The following is a 21,842-nucleotide window of genomic DNA, read 5'->3' on the forward strand; positions in this document are numbered from 1 at the left end:
TGCCTACCTTCAATGACTGGTGTACCATGACACCCAGGTCTCGCTGCATCTCCCCCTTTCCCAATCGGCCACCATTTAGATAATAGTCTGCTTTCCCCCGTTTTTTTTTTTTTTTGCCATGTCATGTTGTTACTTGTGGGCAGAGCACCAAGGCAAATTCCTTGTATGTGAATACTTGGCCAATAAACTTACTGACTTACTTACTTTATCAAGCCACAAGCACCCGGAGAAAACCCACGCAGGTCACGGGGAGAACATACAAACTCCGTACAGACAGCACCCGTAGTCAGGATCGAACCCGGGTCTCTGGCGCTGTGAGGCAGCAACTCTACCGCTGCTCCACTGTGCCACCCCCCACTAGCTAATTTTCACTAACCAATGTTTCTTGCCTTCCAGTTTCAAAATTGAAGCAGAGGCAGGAGTCCTTGTGGAGAAATGGTAAGTTTGTTAAATAACATGCTCAGTGGTAGGATCGCAGAAGACTAGCACATGGGGTAATTAGTTTAGAGATACACCCTTTGGCTCGCTGTGCCTGCCCTGACCAGCGATCACCCATTCACACACAAGTCCTACATTATCCCACTTCCTCATCCACTCCCTACACACTAGGGGGCAATTTACAGAGGGACTGATTCAACTGCAAACCTGCACGTCTTTGCAGAGTGATACAGCGTGGAAACAGGCCCTTCGACCCAACTTGCCCACCCCGACCAACATGTCCCAGCTACACTAGTCCCACCTGCCTGCGTTTGGTCCATATCCCTCCAAACCTGTCCTATCCATGTACCTGTCTAACTGTTTCTTAAACGTTGGGATAGTCCCAGCCTCAACTACCTCCTCTGGCAGCTCGTTCAATACACCCACCACCCTTTGTGTGGAAAATGTTAACCCTCAGATTCCTATTAAATCTTTTCCCCCTTCACCTTGAACCTGTGTCCTCTGGTCCTCGATTCCCCTACTCTGGGCAAGAGACTCTCCTTCAATTCAATTCAAGGGCCACATCTAACTCCCTCTTAAATATAGCCAATGAACTGGCCTCAACTACCCTCTTTGGCAGAGAGTTCCAGAGATTCCCTTAGCCACAAGGGCCACGTCCAATATGATCATGGCTGATCATCCAACTCAGTATCCCGTACCTGCCTTCTCTCCATACCCCCCGATCCCCTTAGCCACAAGGGCCACATCTAACTCCCTCTTAAATATAGCCAATGAACTGTGTGGCCTCAACTACCCTCTGTGGCAGAGAGTTCCAGAGATTCACCACTCTCTGTGTGAAAAAAGTTCTCCTCATCTCGGTGTTAAAGGACTTCCCCCTTATCCTTAAGCTGTGACCCCTTGTCCTGGACTTCCCCAACATCGGGAACAATCTTCCTGCATCTAGCCTGTCCAACCCCTTAAGAATTTTGTAAGTTTCTATAAGATCCCCTCTCAATCTCCTAAATTCTAGAGAGTATAAACCAAGTCTATCCAGTCTTTCTTCTTAAGACAGTCCTGACATCCCAGATCTCAACAGATACCCGATCTATTCCTCTCATGATTTTATACACCTCTATAAGATCACCCCTCATCCTCCTGCGCTCCATGGAATAGAGACCCAGCCTGCTCAACCTCTCCCTGTAGCTCACACCCTCTAGTCCTGGCAACATCCTCGTAAATTTTCCAGAACCCTTTCCAGCTTGACAACATCTTTCCTATAACATGGTGCCCAGAACTTGCAGGGGAGGTTTACAATGTTTATTATTTAATGTCCCTTGTCAGATTCAGATTTAATTTAATTGTCATTGTCAGTGTACAGTACAGAGACAACGAAATGCATTTAGCATCTCCCTTGAAGAGCGACATAGCAAACGATTTGAATAAATAATAATAAGTGTCCGGGGGGGGGGTGGTGATTGGCAGTCACCGAGGTACGTTGTTGAGTAGAGTGACAGCCGCCGGAAAGAAGCTGTTCCTCGACCTGCTGGTTCGGCAACGGAGAGACCTGTAGCGCCTCCCGGATGGTAGGAGGGTAAACAGTCCATGGTTGGGGTGAGAGCAGTCCTTGGCGATGCTGAGCGCCCTCCGCAGACAGCGCTTGCTTTGGACAGACTCAATGGAAGGGAGCGAGGAACCGGTGATGCGTTGGGCAATTTTCACCACCCTCTGCAATGCCTTCCGGTCGGAGACAGAGCAGTTGCCATACCATACTGTGATGCAGTTGGTAAGGATGCTCTCGATGGTACAGCGGTAGAAGTTCACCAGGATCTGAGGAGACAGATGGACCTTCTTCAGTCTCCTCAGGAAGAAGAGACGCTGATGAGCCTTCTTGATCAGAGTAGAGGTATTGTGGGTCCAAGAGAGGTCATCGGAGATGTTGACTCCCAGGAACCTGAAGCTAGAAACACGTTCCACCTCCGTCCCGTTAATGTGGATGGGGGTGTGCGTGCCGCCTCTGGACTTCCTGAAGTCTACAATGAGCTCTAGTCTGAAATAAAGTTCCATTGGATATAAAGATCAGAAGAAATAGAATTGTGTGTGTTATATGGTTATATGATTATATACATCTATATCACATTCATGTATATGTGTTTATAAACATTTTATTCTTTAACAAGAATTAACAGAATTATGAACTAACAGAATTATGAATCTAACCCTATATCACGCACAAAAACTGTTCCCCTGCAACGTTGATTACCCTGCAAGTCGGGACACAGTTTAAGGATAAGGGGGACATCTTTTACGTCCGAGATTAGAAGAACTTTTTTCACACAGAGAGTGGTGAATCTCTGGAACTCTCTGCCACAGAGGGTAGTTGAGGCCACAGTTCATTGGCTATATTTAAGAGGGAGTTGGATGTGGCCCTTGTGGCTAAGGGGATCAGGGGGTATGGAGAGAAGGCAGGTACGGGATACTGAGTTGGATGATCAACCATGATCATATCGAATGGCGGTGCAGGCTCGAAGGGCCGAATGGCCTACTCCTGCACCTAATTTCGATGTTTCTATGTCTATGAACTGAACACAATCTCACCAATGTCTTGCATAACTGCAACATGACCTCCCGACTTTGTGTGTGTAGGAAGGAACTGCAGATGCTGGTTTAATCCATAGATAGATAGATACAAAAGGCCGGAGTAACTCAGCGGGACAGGCAGCATCACTGGAGAGAAGGAATGGGTAGAGACACCTGAAGAAGGGTCTCGACCTGAAACGTCACCCATTCCTTCTCTCCAGAGATGCTGTCCGACCCACTGAGTTATTCCAGCTTTTTGTGTCTATCTTTGGTTTAAACTAGCATCTGCAGTTCCTTCCTACTGATTCAAGGATAGCCTCTGTTATCGGCTTCTTGAACAAGCTAGGCTTGAATTCCAGATCTTCCAATCTACCTCGTTGCGGCCATCGCGCTTTTTTTTGTGTCAATCTCCCAACTTCTATACTCAAATACTGAAGGCCAAAGATAGACACAAAGGGGTAACTCAGCGGGACAGGCAGCATCTGTGGAGGGAAGGAATGGGTGACATTTCGGGTTGAGACCCTTCTTCAAAAGCCTTTTTGACCACATTATCTACCTGCACTCCTAGATCCCTCTGCTCTACAACACCAGGACTAGAGTGTGTGAGCTACAGGGAGAGGTTGAGCAGGCTGGGACTCTTCCTTGCAGCACAGGAGGATGAAGGGTGATCTTATGGAGCTGTATAAAATCACGAGAGGAATAGATCGGGTATAACCATATAACCCTATATCCATATAACCATATAACAATTACAGCACGGAAACAGGCCATCTCGACCCTTCTAGTCCGTGCCAAACACATAATCTCCCCTAGTCCCATATACCTGCGCTCAGACCATAACCCTCCATTCCCTTCCCGTCCATATAACTATCCAATTTATTTTTAAATGATAAAAACGAACCTGCCTCCACCACCTTCACTGGAAGCTCATTCCACACAGCTACCACTCTCTGAGTAAAGAAGTTCCACCTCATGTTACCCCTAAACTTCAGTCCCTTAATTCTCATGTCATGTCCCCTTGTTTGAATCTTCCCTACTCTCAGTGGGAAAAGCTTTTCCACGTCAACTCTGTCTATCCCTCTCATCATTTTAAAGACCTCTATCAAGTCCCCCCCTTAACCTTCTGCGCTCCAAAGAATAAAGCCCTAACTTGTTCAACCTTTCTCTGTAACTTAGTTGCTGAAACCCAGGCAACATTCTAGTAAATCTCCTCTGTACTCTCTGAATGCACAGAGTCTCTTGCCCAGAGTAGGGGAATCGAGGACCAGAGGACACAGGTTCAAGATGAAGGGGAAAAGATTTAATAGGAATCTGAGGGGTGACTTTTTCACACAGAGGGCGGTGCGTGTATGGAACAAGCTGCCAGAGGAGGTAGTTGAGGCTGGGACTATCTCAACGTTTAAGAAACAGTTAGACAGGTACATGGATAGGACGGGTTTGGAGGGATATGGACCAAGCGCAGGCAGGTGGGACTAGTGTAGCTGGGACATGTTGGCCGGGGTGGGCAAGTTGGGCCGAAGGGCCTGTTTCCACACGGTATCACAAAGGATTTGAGTATAGGAGCAGGGAGGTTCAACTGCAGTTGTACAGGGTCTTGGTGAGACCACACCTGGAGTATTGCGTACAGTTTTGGTCTCCAATTCTGAGGAAGGACATTATTGCCATAGAGGGAGTGCAGAGAAGGTTCACCAGACTGATTCCTGGGATGTCAGGACTGTCTTATGAGGAAAGACTGGATAGACTTGGTTTATACTCTCTAGAATTTAGGAGATTGAGGGGGGATCTTATAGAAACTTACAAAATTCTTAAGGGGTTGGACAGGCTAGATGCAGGAAGATTGTTCCCGATGTTGGGGAAGTCCAGGACAAGGGGTCACAGCTTAAGGATAAGGGGGAAATCCTTTAAAACCGAGATGAGAAGAACTTTTTTCACACAGAGAGAGTGGTGAATCTCTGGAACTCTCTGCCACAGAGGGTAGTTGAGGCCACACAGTTCATTGGCTATATTTAAGAGGGAGTTAGATGTGGCCCTTGTGGCTAAGGGGATCAGGGGGTATGGAGAGAAGGCAGGTACGGGATACTGAGTTGGATGATCAGCTATGATCATATTGAATGGCGGTGCAGGCTCGAAGGGCCGAATGGCCTACTCCTGCACCTAATTTCTATGTTTCTATGTTTCTATGTTTCTATCACTCTATGACTAGTGTAGCTGGGACATGTTGGCTGGTGTGGGCAAGTTGGGCTGAAGGGCCTGTTTCCACACTGTATCACTCTATGACTAGTGTAGCTGGGACATGTTGGCTGGTGTGGGCAAGTTGGGCTGAAGGGCCTGTTTCCACACTGTATCACTCTATGACTAGTGTAGCTGGGACATGTTGGCTGGTGTGGGCAAGTTGGGCTGAAGGGCCTGTTTCCACACTGTATCATCACTCTATGACTAGTGTAGCTGGGACATGTTGGCCGGTGTGGGCAAGTTGGGCTGAAGGGCCTGTTTCCACACAATGACTGCATGACTCTCCCATTCCCTGTGTAAGTGTGTGAATGGTGGGAGCAGTTGTAAATAAGGTTGAGAGTGAGGGGCCACATGAGATGCTGCAGTAACTTTGATGTCTCTCTACCCCAGGCAATGGACATGGGAAGGTTCACATCACACTGAAGGACCCAGGACGACACGATGGTAACTTTCAGCAAACTCTTTACAAAACCCGTTCTGGACATTTCTCCGTCCACCTGCTTTGTTTCGGGTTCAGTTTTAGAGATCAGATACATCCCACCGAGTCCATGCTGACCACCCATCACCCATTCACACCATCTCCATGTAATCCATGTCAGCCATGATCATATTGAATGGCGGTGCAGGCTCGAAGGGCCGAATGGGCTACTCCTGCACCTAATTTCTATGTTTCTATATTTCTATCCCACTTGCTCATCCACTCCCGACACACATAGAAACATAGAAACATAGACAATAGGTGCAGGAGTAGGCCATTCGGCCCTTCGAGCCTGCACCGCCATTCAATATGATTATGGCTGATCATCCAACTCAGTATCCCGTACCTGCCTTCTCTCCATACCCCCTGATCCCCTTTGCCACAAGGGCCACATCTAACTCCCTCTTAAATATAGCCAATGAACTGTGTGGCCTCAACTACCCTCTGTGGCAGAGAGTTCCAGAGATTCACCACTCTCTGTGTGAAAAAAGTTCTTCTCATCTCGGTTTTAAAGGATTTCCCCCTTATCCTTAAGCTGTGACCCCTTGTCCTGGACTTCCCCAACATCGGGAACAATCTTCCTGCATCTAGCCTGTCCAACCCCTTAAGAATTGTGTAAGTTTCTATAAGATCCCCTCTCGATCTCCTAAATTCTAGAGAGTATAAACCAAGTCTATCCAGTCTTTCTTCATAAGACAGTCCTGACATCCCAGGAATCAGTCTGGTGAACCGTCTCTGTACTCCCTCTATGGCAATAATGTCCTTCCCCAGATTTGGAGACCAAAACTGTACGCAATACTCCAGGTGTGGTCTCACCAAGACCCTGTACAACTGCAGTAGAACCTCCCTGCTCCTATACTCAAATCCTCTTGCTATGAAAGCTAACATACCATTCGCTTTCTTTACTGCCTGTCACGGGGAGAACGTACAAACTCCGTACAGACAGCACCCATAGTCAGGATTGAACCTGGGTCTGTGGCGCTGTGAGGCAGCAACTCTACCACTGGCCATGTATAGACTCTCGATCGTGATTAGTGCTCCACGATGCTTCCATCACCGTTATCAGGCAACTGAACCATCCTACCACAACCAGAGAGCAGTCCTGAACTACTATCTACCTCATTGGTGGCCCTTGGACTATCCTTGATCGGATTTTGCTGGCTTTACCTTGCACTAAACGTTATTCCCTTATCATGTATCTGTACACTGTGGACGGCTCGATTGTAATCATGTGTCAACAAAATAGAGAGAGTACAGAGGAGATTTACTAGAATGTTGCCTGGGTTTCAGCAACTAAGTTACAGAGAAAGGTTGAACAAGTTAGGTCTTTATTCTTTGGAGCGCAGAAGGTTAAGGGGGGACTTGATAGAGGTTTTTAAAATGATGAGAGGGATAGGCAGAGTTGACGTGGAAAAGCTTTTCCCACTGAGAGTAGGGAAGATTCAAACAAGAGGACATGACGTCAGAATTAAGGGACTGAAGTTTAGGGGTAACATGAGGGGGAACTTCTTTACTCAGAGAGTGGTAGCTGTGTGGAATGAGCTTCCAGTGATGGTGGTGGAGGCAGGTTCGTTTTTATCATTTAAAAATCAATTGGATAGTTATATGGATGAGAAGGGAATGGAGGGTTATGGTCTGAGCGCAGGTATATGGGACTAGGGGAGATTATGTGTTCGGCACGGACTAGAAGGGCCGAGATGGCCTGTTTCCGTGCTGTAATTTTTATATGGTTATATGGTTATTGTCTTTCTGCTGACTGGTTAGCACGCAACAAAAAGTTTTTCACTGTACCTCAGTACATGTGACATTCATTAACTAAACTGATCACCTCTCTCTGCTTTCTCTCCCCTCTATAGTTGAATGGGTGAGGCCTCTGTTCCCAGGCACCTCGATGTGGCAGTTCGAGACATATCCGGGAAATAATACCTTCAGGTACGGAGAATTCATCTCATTCCCCCTCTTCCAGGTTAGCTGCTGGTTTAGTTCTTAGTCTAGTTTAGAGATACAGCACGGAAACAGGCCCTTCAGCCCATTGAGTCCATGCTGTCCGGCGATCCCTGCACTTTAACTACCCCGCACACACTAGGGACCATTTACAGTCATTCCAAGCCAATTAACCTACAAACCTGCACGTCTTTGGAGTGTGGGAGGAAACCGGAGCACTCGGAGAAAACCCACGCAGGTCGCGGGGAGAACGTGCAAACGTGCCGGAGAGAGTTCCAGAGATTCACCACTCTCTGTGTGAAAAAAGTTCTTTTCATCTCATCTCTATCAGGACAAGGGGTCACAGCTTAAGGATAAGGGGGAAATCCTTTAAAGCCGAGATGAGAAGAACTTTTTTCACACAGAGAGTGGTGAATCTCTGGAACTCTCTGCCACAGAGGGTAGTTGAGGCCACACAGTTCATTGGCTATATTTAAGAGGGAGTTAGATGTGGCCCTTGTGGCCAAGGGGTTCAGGGGGTATGGAGAGAAGGCAGGTACGGGATACTGAGTTGGATGATCAGCCATGATCATATTGAATGGCGAATGGTGCAGGCTCGAAGGGCCGAATGGCCTACTCCTGCACCTAATTTCCATGTTTCTATGTTTCTATGTTAATAAATGGAGGTAATAATAATCTACTAACTAAATTATTAATTAGTAATAATACATAGTAATAATATATACTAATTAAAGAAAGTAAGTAAGTAAGTTTATTGGCCAAGTATTCACATACAAGGAATTTGCCTTGGTGCTCCGCCCACAAGTAACAACATGACATACAGGTCTACCACCCATTCTCCGACAACTGGTTTTCCGGCAACTCCTTTAATCCAGACAAAATTATGAGAGTGAGCTTGAAATCGCCTCTGGAAGACCCCCCCCCCCCCCCTCCCCCCCGCAAGTGTGGCGCCTAGTCCGGGTGAGGTGACCGATCTCGACTTCATCAGGACTTCCGTGGCAGATCGGCGCGTGGGATTTGCTCCCCCTGCAGCCGGGGCTCTGGAACTCCGGCGCGGCTGGATCAGGCAAATCCATTCCCATATCCGACTCCCGAGGACGGACTTTGCGGGACAGTATCTCTGTCCCAGGCGGGACGTTCTGGGATCCGTGGACTCCTTTCGGAGGGCGGGACCTCTGTTCGTCTGGCAGCACGGATAATCCAGCACGGCTCTGGAACCAAGGATGCCGGAAAATTGGTGGTGGACCTGTATTTGATAGCCGTTGAATAATCCACCATCTAGAAGAGTTTAATTTAGTTTAGTTAATTGTCACGTGTACCGAGGTACAGTGAAAAGCTTTTGTTGCGTGCTAACCAGTCAGCGGAAAGACAATACATTGTTACAGAGATAGGTTGAATAAGTTAGGTCTTTATTCTCTGGAGCGCAGAAGGTTAAGGGGGGACCTGATAGAGGTCTTTAAAATGATGAGAGGGATAGACAGAGTTGATGTGGACAAGCTTTTCCCTTTGAGAATAGGAAAGATTCAAACAAGAGGACATGACTTCAGAATTAAGGGACAGAAGTTTAGGGGTAATATGAGGGGGAACTTCTTTACTCAGAGAGTGGTAGCGGTGTGGAATGAGCTTCCAGTGGAAGTGGTGGAGGCAGGTTCATTGGTATCATTTAAAAATAAATTGGATAGGCATATGGATGAGAAGGGAATGGAGGGTTATGGTACGAGTGCAGGCAGGTGGGACTAAGGGGAAAAAAAATTTGTTCGGCACGGACTTGTAGGGCCGAGATGGTCTGTTTCCGTGCTGTAATTGTTATATGGTTATATGGTTATTAACACGGATAATCCAGCAAGGCTTTGGAACCAAGGATGCCGGAAAATTGGTGGTGGACCTGTATTTGATAGCCGTTGAATAATCCACCATCTAGAAGAGTTTAATTTAGTTTAGTTTATTGTCACGTGTACCGAGGTACAGTGAAAAGCTTTTGTTGCATGCTAACCAGTCAGCGGAAAGACAATAGTTGATTACAATCGAGCCGTCCACAGTGTACAGATACATGATAAGGGAATAACGTTTAGTGCAAGGAAAAGCCCGATCAAGGATAGTCCGAGGGTCACCAATGAGGTAGATAGTAGTTCAGGACCGCTCTCTGGTTGTGGTAGGATGGTTCAGTTGCCTGATAACAGCTGGGAAGAAACTGTCCCTGAATCTGGAGGTGTGTGTGCGTTTGTTTTCACACTTCTGTACCTCTTGCCCGATGGGAGAGGGGAGATGAGGGAAGTGGCCGGGGTGAGACTAGTCCTTGATGATGCTGCTGGCCTTGCCGAGGCAGCGTGGGGTGTAGATGGAGTCAATGGAAGGGAGGTTGGTGTGTGCGATGGTCTGGGCTGCGTCCACAACTCTCTGCGATTTCTTGCGGACTCGGATGGTGCTGTTCCCAAATCAAGCTGATCTCCCGGTTGCTAAACACTTTAATTCCCCTTCCCATTCCCACATTGACCTTTCTGTCCTGGGTCTCCTCCACTGTCAGAGTGAGGCTAAACGCAAATTGGACGAACAGCATCTCATATTTTGCTTGGGCAGCTTACACCCCAGCGGTATGAACATTGACTTCTCTAACTTCAGGTAGCCCCGGCAATCAATATAATAACCATATAACAATTACAGCACGGAAACAGGCCATCTCGATCCTTCTAGTCCATGCCGAACACATAATCTCCCCTAGTCCCATATACCTGCGCTCAGACCATAACCCTCCATTCCCTTCCCATCCATATAACTATCCAATTTATTTTTAAATGATAAAAACGAACCTGCCTCCACCACCTTCACTGGAAGCTCATTCCACACAGCTACCACTCTCTGAGTAAAGCAGTTCCCCCTCATGTTACCCCTAAACTTCAGTCCCTTAATTCTCAAGTCATGTCCCCTTGTTTGAATCTTCCCTACTCTCAGTGGGAAAAGCTTTTCCATGTCAACTCTGTCTATCCCTCTCATCATTTAAAGTCCCCCCTTAACCTTCTGCGCTCCAAAGAATAAAGCCCTAACTTGTTCAACCTTTCTCTGTAACTTAGTTGCTGAAACCCAGGCAACATTCTAGTAAATCTCCTCTGTACTCTCTCTATTATGTTGACATCCTTCCTATAATTAGGCGACCAAAATTGTACACCATACTCCAGAATTGGCCTCACCAATGCCTTGTACAATTTTAACATTACATCCCAACTTCTATACTCAATGCTCTGTAGGCTTCTATACTCAATGCTCTGATTTATAAAGGCCAGCACACCAATTCCCTCTCTCTCTATCCCTCCCCCACCCATTTCGCACCAGCTTCTCGTTCTCACCCAGCAAACAGCTAACAACGGCCTGATTCCTTTATCATCGTGACTTTTTGCGTATCTTTCATTCATTGTTCTTTATCTCTCTACATCACCGTCTATATCTCTCGTTTCCCTTATCCCTGACCAGTCTGAAGAAGGGTCTCGACCCAAAACGTCACCTGTTCCTGCTCTCCAGAGATGACCCGCTGAGTTACCCCACCATTTTGTGTCCATGCATCCTGACGAAATGCTTTCTCTCATCTGCCTTGCAGGTTGGGGTTTGACCCCCATCCTCCTGAATCCTTGGATTTCCAGGCCCTCAGCCTCTCAGAGGAGGACGGTGAGTGAACCCGGTCGTCATGGCAACCCGAGTGAGGCTTTCGGGCCTACCCCGGCTAAAGCCAACGAACAATGCTCCCCCGTGATCGGTGGAGATATTTGGAGGATGGAACTGTGGATGCTGGTTTACACCAAAGATGGGCTTCAGGGCGGGAATGGGGCGTGGTGGTAGAGTTGCCTCGTTGGGGGAGAGAGGAAACAAGGTCTACTTGAACTCGGCAATGCTCCTACCGCTGGGGTGTAAGCTGCCCAAGCGAAATATGAGGTGCTGTTCCTCCAATTAGCGCTGGGCCTCACTCTGACAGTGGAGGAGGCCCAGGACAGAAAGGTCGGTGTGGGAATGGGACGGGGAGTTGAAGTGTTTGGCAACCGGGAGATCAGGTAGGTTTAGGCGGACTGATTGCTTGACACAAGGATTGGTGAGCTGGAGAAAGAATAGCAAACTTGTGTCCAATTGGTAGAAGGATAGAGAACCTGTTCTCCATTGGTGGAAGCATCAAAGCCCCATCATCATTGGTGGCAGGATGAAGGACCTTTTCCCATTGGTGGACGTCCTCAATTGGTCGACCATTGGTAGAAGGTTCAATTGCCTGTGGAACAATCGACAATTGGTGGAACTATCAAGCCCACCCTCATTGGTAGAAGGTTGGAGAGCCTGTCTCCAATTGGTGGAACTATCAAGCCCGTCCCCATTGGTAGAAGGTTGGAGAGCCTGTCTCCAATTGGTGGAACTTTCAAGCCCATCCCCATTGGTAGAAGGTTGGAGAGCCTGTCTCCAATTGGTGGAACTATCAAGCCCATCCCCATTGGTAGAAGGTTGGAGAACCTGTCTCCAATTGGTGGAACTATCAAGCCCATCCCCATTGGTAGAAGGTTGGAGAGCCTGTCTCCAATTGGTGGAACTATCAAGCCCATCCCCATTGGTAGAAGGTTGGAGAGCCTGTCTCCAATTGGTGGAACTATCAAGCCCATTGGTAGAAGGTTGGAGAGCCTGTCTCCAATTGGTGGAACTATCAAGCCCATCCCCATTGGTGGAAGGATGGAAAACTTGTCACCATTGGTGGAAGCATCAAATGTCCATTGCCATTGGTGGAAGGTTGGAGACCCTGTCCTCCAATTGGTGGAAGAATCAAGGGCCTTTCCCCAATTGGGTAGAAGCATGAAGAATCTTTACAGCGCTCCATATTCCATATGGGTATTTTTTACGGCAGAGATAGATAGATTCTTGATTAGTATGGGTGTCTACAACCAGAGGTCACAGCCTCAGACTAAAAGGATGGACCTTTAGGAAGGAGATGGGAGAAATTTCTTTGGTCAGAGGACGGTGAATCTGTGGAATCCATTGCCACAGATGGCAGTCGAGGCCAAGGCATTGGGTATTTTTCAGGCAGAGATAGATAAAGCCCTGTCCCACTGTACGAGTTCATTCCAAGAGCTCTCCCGAGTTTTTAAAAAATCGTGGTAATCACGGAGAATGAACGTAGCGGGTACGTCGGAGCTCGGAGACGTCTCTTAGCGGCTCGTAACGCTAACAGCAGGTACTCGGGAAGACTCGCTAACGGCAGGTAAGCACGGGAAGACTGGTGAAGATTTTTCAACATGATGAAAAATGTCCACGAGAGCCCCGAGTACCGACGAGCGGCCATTACCGTAAATCTCCGAGTTCGAATCAGGGCAAACTCGGGAGAGGTCTTGGAATGAACTCGTACCGTGGGACAGGGCTTTTAGATTGTTGATCAGTACGGGTGTCAGGGGTGATGGGGAGAAGGCAGGAGAATGGTGGCCGATTGGGAAAGGGGGAGATGCAGCGAGACCTGGGTGTCATGGTACACCAGTCATTGAAGGTAGGCATGCAGGTGCAGCAGGCAGTAAAGAAAGCGAATGGTATGTTAGCTTTCATTGCAAAAGGATTTGAGTATAGGAGCAGGGAGGTTCTACTGCAGTTGTACAGGGTCTTGGTGAGACCACACCTGGAGTATTGCGTACAGTTTTGGTCTCCAAATCTGAGGAAGGACATTATTGCCATAGATGGAGTGCAGAGAAGGTTCACCAGACTGATTCCTGGGATGTCAGGACTGTCTTATGAAGAAAGACTGGATAGACTTGGTTTATACCCTCTAGAATTTAGGAGATTGAGGGGGGATCTTATAGAAACATACAAAATTCTTAAGGGGTTGGACAGGCTAGATGCAGGAAGATTGTTCCCGATGTTGGGGAAGTCCAGGACAAGGGGTCACAGCTTAAGGATAAGGGGGAAATCCTTTAAAACCGAGATGAGGAGAACTTTTTTCACCCAGAGAGTGGTGAATCTCTGGAACTCTCTGCCACAGAGGGTAGTTGAGGCCACACAGTTCATTGGCTATATTTAAGAGGGAGTTAGATGTGGCCCTTGTGGCTAAGGGGATCAGGGGGTATGTAGAGAAGGCAGGTACGGGATACTGAGTTGGATGATCAGCCATGATCATATTGAATGGCGAATGGTGCAGGCTCGAAGGGCCGAATGGCCTCTACTCCTGCACCTAATTTCTATGTTTCTATGAATGGGGTTAGGATGGAGTGGTCGATCAGTCATGATTGAATGGCAGAGTAAACTTGATGGGCCGAATGGGCTCATTCTGCTCCTATCACTAATGACCTTGTGAAAGTATCACCTTATGACGGTATGACTTTGGTGTGCCCTGCTGTTGAAGGTCTGTGTCTGGCGAGCCCCCTGGTTGTGCAAGCAGACAGCGTGGGGTCCCAAATGTCTGACATGGCAACACCGCGGAGAGGTCCACATCTGGAGGAGATGAGCGGACAAGAACACCCATCCACTGCAGAGGATGGGGCCTCGCGCAGATAGAAGGTACTATATCAATATCAGTATCAGTATATCGTTATTGTCATTTCCTGAGTACTCACATACCCAGAGGAAACAAAAAAACGTTGCTCAACCAGTGTCCATTCAGTGTGCAGTAAAAATAACAAGTAAATAGAAATAAAAATACATATATTAGCAATGTTACAAAATTTTGAGATTTAATAAATCAAGTCTGCAATTTATCCCATCAGATAAAGCATAACAATAAGTTTAATTTGACACCAAATTCACTTTCATATCTCAAGTATTAAAAAAGTTATGACCATTTTCATACTCGGAAATTAGCATCTTGTTCCCTATTGATTTTCAATGGACATAACAAAAAAGCTGTGATCTTGGATAGTCAAAAGCCCATTTCTTAAGGAAAGATTAACATTTTTAAATAGCCTAAGTGTCCAAAGATTATTCACAAATAATTCACAATATAACATGATTTTTATATCTAATTTACATTAATTTATAGGCCAAATGGAAGGAATTTAGTGTTCAATTGCTGTAAATAAATGCCCATTTAAATCGGCTTTCTAGTGGGTTCATGTGGAACGCGCTGGTTTAGAACGTTGACATCGTGCTGGATTAGTGCCCTCAAATGCCGAGAAAAATACTGCGGGATATAAAAAGCCCAAAATGAACCACTCGCTATAGATAACTTGATATATAGGGTTATATATATGCCCCATTTAATGTAAAAATAAGGTACATACCTTTAATTGTTTGCTTTATAAAACCCTGGGGCTGCGAGAGGTTGCGGAATGAAACAGTAATTTTAAAACTATTAGAACTATATTATCGAGGCCTATAAAACTAATAATACCTTTTGCGACCGGGTCTTGCAGCGATTTTTCGTTAATGATTTACTAGGCTGAACATGTGCGATTAGTACAGCCTAGTAAAAATCGCGTTTTAAACCCGCCCCCTCCAAACAGCGCCAAAATCGCCGACATGGCTGAGGGCAGATTCCCAATGACGATTCAGGTAGGTTTTGTAACATACCTACATACATCATGAACAAATTAAATTAAACACTCTACTCTCTACTAAACATCAACAGGCGTTCCGATCGACAGCTGCTGCAGTGTGTCCAGGTTGGTGGTTGGTGCGCGATACTTGGCAGGGGGCTAAGTCCGTTTATCAGTCTTATAGCCTGCGGGAAGAAGCTGAGGAGCATCCTGCTGGTTTTGCAGCTAATGCTCCTGTACCTCTTCCCAGATGGCAGGATGGAGAATATGTCATGCGATGGGTGGTAGGGGTCTTTAATGATGGAGATGGCTCTGTTGATACATCTCTTCCTGTATATGTCCAGCAGGAAGGGGAGTGGAGCACCAATAATCCTGCTGGCGGTCTTCACAATCCTGTCTAGTTAGTGCCGTTCGTACGCCTTGCAGCTCCCGAACCAGGAAGTGATGCCGTTGGTTAATGTGCTCTCGATTGTCCCCCTATAAAAAGTCCGTAGGTGTGTAGTGGGGAGACCTGCTTTACGTAGTCTTCGGAGAGGATGTAGTCGCTGCTGGGCTCTCTTGACCAGAGCTGTGGTGTTGGTCGTGGACGTCAGGTCATCAGACAGATGTAGTCCTAGGAACTTCATGCTGCTGACCCTTTCCACATCAGCTCCATCGATGTGCAGAGGTGTATGGTGTTGTTTCCCTGCCCTCCTGAAGTCAACCACCATCTCCTTAGTTTTTCCCACGCTGGGAATGAGGTTGTGGGATTTGCACCATCCTGTGAGCAGCTCCACCTCCATCCTGTACGCCGACTCATCATTGTCACTGATGAGACCCACCACTGTTGTGTCATCAGCGAACTTGTTGATGACACAACAGTGGTGGGTGTTGGCATGGGACAGGTGGGCCGAAGGGCCTGGTCTCGTATTGGTCCCGTGATTTGACCTTTTGTCCCTTACTTGCGAGGAAAACATAGAAACATAGAAATTAGGTGCAGGAGTAGGCCATTCGGCCCTTCGAGCCTGCACCGCCATTCAATATGATCATGGCTGATCATCCAACTCGGTATCCCGTACCTGCCTTCTCTCCATACCCTCTGATCCCCTTGGCCACAAGGGCCACATCTAACTCCCTCTTAAATTTTGCCAATGAACTGTGGCCTCGACTACCCTCTGTGGCAGAGAGTTCCAGAGATTCACCACTCTCTGTGTGAAAAAAGTTCTTCTCATCTCGGTTTTAAAGGATTTCCCCCTTATCCTTAAGCTGTGACCCCTTGTCCTGGACTTCCCCAACATCGGGAACCATCTTCCTGCATCTAGCCTGTCCAACCCCTTAAGAATTTTGTAAGTTTCTATAAGATCCGCTCTCAATCTCCTAAATTCTAGAGAGTATAAACCAAGTCTATCCAGTCTTTCTTCATAAGACAGTCCTGACATCCCAGGAATCAGTCTGGTGAACCTTCTCTGCACTCCCTCTATGGCAATAATGTCCTTCCTCAGATTTGGAGACCAAAACTGCACGCAATACTCCAGGTGTGGTCTCACCAAGACCCTGTACAACTGCAGTAGAACCTCCCTGCTCCTGTACTCAAATCCTCTTGCTATGAAAGCCAACATACCATTTGCTTTCTTTACTGCCTGCTGCACCTGCATGCCTACCTTCAATGACTGGTGTACCATGACACCCAGGTCTCGCTGCATCTCCCCCTTTCCCAATCGGCCACCATTTAGATAATACTCTGCTTTCCCGTTTTTTGCCACCAAAATGGATAACCTCACATTTATCCACATTATACTGCATCTGCCAAACATTTGCCCACTCACCCAGCCTATCCAAGTCACCTTGCAGTCTCCTAGCATCCTCCTCCCACCTAACACTGCCCCCCAGCTTAGTGTCATCCGCAAACTTGGAGAAGTTGGCAACCCTACATGTAACTGCATGGACCTGGGATTGTCTTGGAGATCGGAGGTTTGGTGGGGGGAAGGACAGAAAGATGAGATGGGGCGTTTAGTTTAATTTAGTTTTGTTTAGAGATACATCGCGGAAACAGGCCCCTCGTCCCATCGAGTCCACGCCGACCAGCGATCCCCGCACACTACAGTCGGGGATCTCTACAGTTTCAATGTACCTTGGTACACGTGACAATAAACTAAACTAAACCCGTTTTGGCATGGTGGCACAGCGGTAGAGTTGCTGCCTTACAGCGCTCTCAGCACCAGAGACCCGGGTTCGATCCCGACCACAGGTGATGTCTTTACAGAGTTTATAATATAATAATAATGATAATAACTTTATAAAGCGCTTTTAGACAACATCAGTTACCACAAAGTGCTGTACATGGGAAGTCAACAAAAAGTTATTACAAACTACTAAAACCATTAAGGACTATAAAAACAGTAAAAATTAAAAGACATTAAAAGCACTAAAACAGGAACAAAGTCTCAGCCAGTGTCGAAAGCCAGTGGATAAAAGTGAGTTTTTAGGGAGGATTTAAAGATGGACAGTGAAGGGGCCTGTCTGATCTGCAGCGGCAAGGTGTTCCAGAGTGGCGGGGCAGCAACAGAAAAGGCTCTATCCCCTCTGAGCTTCCGCTTAGACCTTGGTACCTTATATGTTCTCCCCGTGACCTGCGTGGGTTTTCTCTGAGATCTTCGGTTTCCTCCCACACTCTAAAGACGTGCAGGATTGTAGGTTAGTTGGCTTGTCCAAGTTGACGATATGCCCTGCCGACTACAAAAATTCAGAAGGTACATAAATAAACTTTTGAAAATTCATTTAACATCGCTAAATGATGGGTAAAAATGACAAAACCACGTTGCTTCCTGCATGACACAAAGCAAAGATCCTATAGCGGAGCAAGATAGACCACTCCTGCTAAATGTAATGGGCTGACGTGTAGAATAGAATAGAATAGTTTCTTTATTGTCATTGTAACATGAACCATGTACAACAAAATTGAAAAATGTCAGCCAGTCAGTGCACCATTCAAACATTTCTAAAAGCTAACGATACATACAAGGTAAAGTATTAAAAGATAAACAACTAAAACAAATATCATGAAAATAGCACCACGCATAAACACCCAACCCTCCATCCTTCTGTCGATTTCACAGTGTACCACAATCCTGTATCGCCCCTGCGTTCCTTGGCGGCTACATTTAGTGCTTTTATAGCAGTGGGGTAAAAACTGTTTTTTAGTCTGTTCGTCCTTGTCCTTGTAGATCTGTACCGTCTGCCTGACGGCAACAGTTCAAACAGGGAGTGTCCGGGGTGGGAAATGTCCTTTATGATACTCTGGGATTTTTTGATGCAGCGGGAACTGTGTAAGTCCTCCAAGGTAAGGAGAGGGCAGCCGACAATCCTCTGGGCGTTGTCAATGGCCCTCTGGAGCGCTTTCCTCTGAGCCGCTGTGCAGCTGGTGTACCACACGCATACACAGTATGTTAGTATGCTCTCAATGGAGCACCGATAAAAGGACAGCAGCAGTCTCTGAGTGATGTTATTCTTCCTGAGCACCCTCAGGAAATGCAGTCTCTGCTGGACCTTTTTCAGCAGCGCAGAGGTACACAGCACAGTGGAACGTGGGCCTTTTTTGTCATCCATTTCAGTAACCCGACCCGACTCTCAGTGTAATCAACGTTGCGGGAGAACAGTTTGTGTTAATCTATATATATATATAAAACTCAAATCCGTCCGTCCGCCTGCAGTACGGATCCCTTCCTGCCTTTCGGTTCGTGCCCGATACTCGCAGATGTCCAATCGGAATGGCCGATGCTCGCAGATGTCCAATCGGAATGGATTCATTTGCATGTACGGCTGCCGGCTGCATTTCTTCCTTTGATTCATTGCCACGCCCAATCCAGATGCTCAATCTCTGAGATATTTTCCATTTCGGTAGAGATTTCGCTTTTCTTTCTAAGTATCCGCTCCTCATTTCATTTCGTCGTGTTGAAGTACATGTTTTTAATCAAAACCTTCTCCCCCCCCCCCCACCCCCAAGGGGCCCACAGTATTTCAAAATAAACAGGCTTCTTCCCATTTACATGTCAGCTTCCAACACACTTCCAAACAAAGTTGCAAGACAGGAACACTCTGAACTTTTCACTGCTGCAGCAGGCAGGGGAGGGCTGCAATCTTACATTTGGGAACGGGCTCAGTTCCAATGGAGGAGACGGGTGCATGGTGGAATATTGGGTTGGGGGATCACACCATTGGGGGAGCAGACCCAACGGGTCTGCACTTGGTCTAGTAAATTATAATTCTGAAGATGAGGAGAAGATTTTACCAAAGATTTTGACGAGGATGTTTCCGTAACCGGCTTCCGTCTCCGCGCTAGTTATCTTTGCTCCGCTGTGACGGGATCTTTGGTGCGGAGACGGAAGCCGGTTACGGAAATGGGGCCGAAAATGACCCGTGAATCTGCCCATGACCGTACTGCGTCTATTTCGTCGAGTGGGCTATCTTGCTCCGCTATAGGATCTTTGCCAGGAAGCACAGATGGAGACGGTGCATGTGTCTGTACTAGAATGAGTCACATGATGGTACGCGATTCTGTCACGTACAGCTCCTGTCCACTGACCACTAATAATAATAATAATAATAAGTTTATTTATATAGCACATTTATAGTCAATTTTCATTGACCCCAAAGTGCTTTACATAATTAAAAAATCAGTTCCATACAAAGCATAAAGATGGGTTAACAAAATAATAAAATGCATAAACAGGACACAACATGTAACATAAACATCCACCACAGCATTCATCACTGTGGTGGAAGGCACAAAACATTTTGGCCGTCCTCCTCCATTCCTTCCACCAGTGGACCAGACCAGAGTCCAGAGTCCAGTCCAGGATCGGTCTTTCCTCGCCGGAGACCGCGGCTTCAAGATTGTGTAGGCCGCAGGCCGGCGGTCGAGATTTCAAGTCCATGCCGCAGCCAGAAGCACCGTAGACTGCAGGGCCGGCGGTCGAAGCTCCCCTCCAGGGGTGATGGTAAGTCCATGCCAGGCCCGCGGTAGAAGTTACCCGCGGGCCAGCAATGGCTCACACTGACTCTGTATAGACGCCACTAAATATGATGTCACTAAATATGCTAAATAGACGTCGATAAATTTGCCGTACGTTTGTATAATAAAATTCCGAATATGAAATTTACACAAAAATGACTCATAAATGCATTTACATATGATCAGCCTATTTATCACTATCCCGAGCAACCTCCAGCGTTCCGGGGAACTCCGGTTGAGAAAACGCTGCTCAAAACACGACAACGGAAGGTTGGTTAAGAAGGTTCAACTGTTGGGTATAAATACAGGAATAGCAAGATGGATTCAACAGTGGCGAAGCCAGAGGGTAATGGTGGATGGCTGTTTATCGGGTTGGAGGCAGGTGACTAGTGGGGTGCCTCAGGGATCTGTGTTGGGTCCTTTGTTGTTTGTCATGTACATCAATGACCTGGATGAAGGTGTGGTAAATTGGATTAGTAAGTATGCAGATGATACCAAGATGTTGTGGATAATGAAGAGGATTTCCAAAGTCTACAGAGTGATTTAGGCCATTTGGAAAAATGGGCTGAAAGATGGCAGATGGAGTTTAATGCTGATAAATGTGAGGTGCTACACCTTGACAGGACAAATCAAAATAGGACGTACATGGTAAATGGTAGGGAATTGAAGAATACAGTTGAACAGAGGGATCTGGGTATAACCGTGCATAGTTCCTTGAAGGTGGAATCTCATATAGATAGGGTGGTAAAGAAAGCTTTTGGTATGCTAGCCTTTATAAATCAGAGCATTGAGTATAGAAGCTGGGATGTAATGTTAAAATTGTATAAGGCATTGGTGAGACCAAATCTGGAGTATGGTGTACAATTTTGGTCGCCCAATTATAGGAAGGATGCCAACAAAATAGAGAGAGTACAGAGGAGATTTACTAGAATGTTGCCTGGGTTTCAACAACTAAGTTACAGAGATAGGTTGAATAAGTTAGGTCTTTATTCTCTGGAACGCAGAAGGTTAAGGAGGGACTTGATAGAGGTCTTTAAAATGATGAGAGGGATAGACAGAGTTGATGTGGACAAGCTTTTCCCTTTGAGAATAGGGAAGATTCAAACAAGAGGACATGACTTCAGAATTAAGGGACAGAAGTTTAGTGGTAATATGAGGGGGAACTTCTTTACTCAGAGAGTGGTAGTGGTGTGGAATGAGCTTCCAGTGGAAGTGGTGGAGGCAGGTTCATTGGTATCATTTAAAAATAAATTGGATAGGCATATGGATGAGAAGGGAATGGAGGGTTATGGTATGAGTGCAGGCAGGTGGGACTAAGGGAAAAAAAGTTGTTCGGCACGGACTTGTAGGGCCGAGATGGCCTGTTTCCGTGCTGTAATTGTTATATGGTTAACTAAACAGAATTGCCATTCCCGTGTATTATCCTCATGCTCTCCACCGACCCGGCCATTGTTCCTTATTGCAGGCTGGTCCACTCTTGGACCTTCTGAATGGACGGATGAAGATATTGAGAAGATACCTGCATCCTACCAGCGAGATTCCTGGAAGGCCTGGGGTTCCCAGAAGGTTGGACGTTGCCACTGAGCAGAAATTGCATCCACGCGCCACCCTGTAACCAAATAAAATCGTCCATGACTTCTGAACCTTGTTTCCGCTGTTCTTTCGTCCCACGCTGCACAAACCGGTTCTCCATCGTCCCGCCATGGCGGCACGGTGGTGCAGCGGGTAG

At 46.8% G+C, this 21,842-nt stretch overlaps 1 protein-coding gene across 1 annotated transcript in view; it reads left to right on the top strand.

Annotated features, from left to right (window-relative positions):
- Positions 1–21,756, top strand: part of LOC129694506 (A.superbus venom factor 1-like) — a 35,982-nt gene extending 14,226 nt beyond the window's left edge. The window contains exons 7-12 of the mRNA XM_055631223.1: positions 397–438; positions 5,617–5,670; positions 7,561–7,636; positions 11,238–11,305; positions 13,995–14,149; positions 21,579–21,756. Of these exons, the coding sequence (XP_055487198.1) occupies positions 397–438; positions 5,617–5,670; positions 7,561–7,636; positions 11,238–11,305; positions 13,995–14,146 (392 nt within the window). The 3' untranslated portion in view covers positions 14,147–14,149; positions 21,579–21,756. The remainder of the gene's footprint in view (positions 1–396; positions 439–5,616; positions 5,671–7,560; positions 7,637–11,237; positions 11,306–13,994; positions 14,150–21,578) is intronic.
- The last annotated feature ends 86 nt before the right edge of the window (positions 21,757–21,842 follow it).

This window comes from Leucoraja erinacea, unplaced genomic scaffold, assembly GCF_028641065.1.
Source record: "Leucoraja erinacea ecotype New England unplaced genomic scaffold, Leri_hhj_1 Leri_697S, whole genome shotgun sequence".
NCBI classification, from domain to species: domain Eukaryota; kingdom Metazoa; phylum Chordata; class Chondrichthyes; order Rajiformes; family Rajidae; genus Leucoraja; species Leucoraja erinaceus.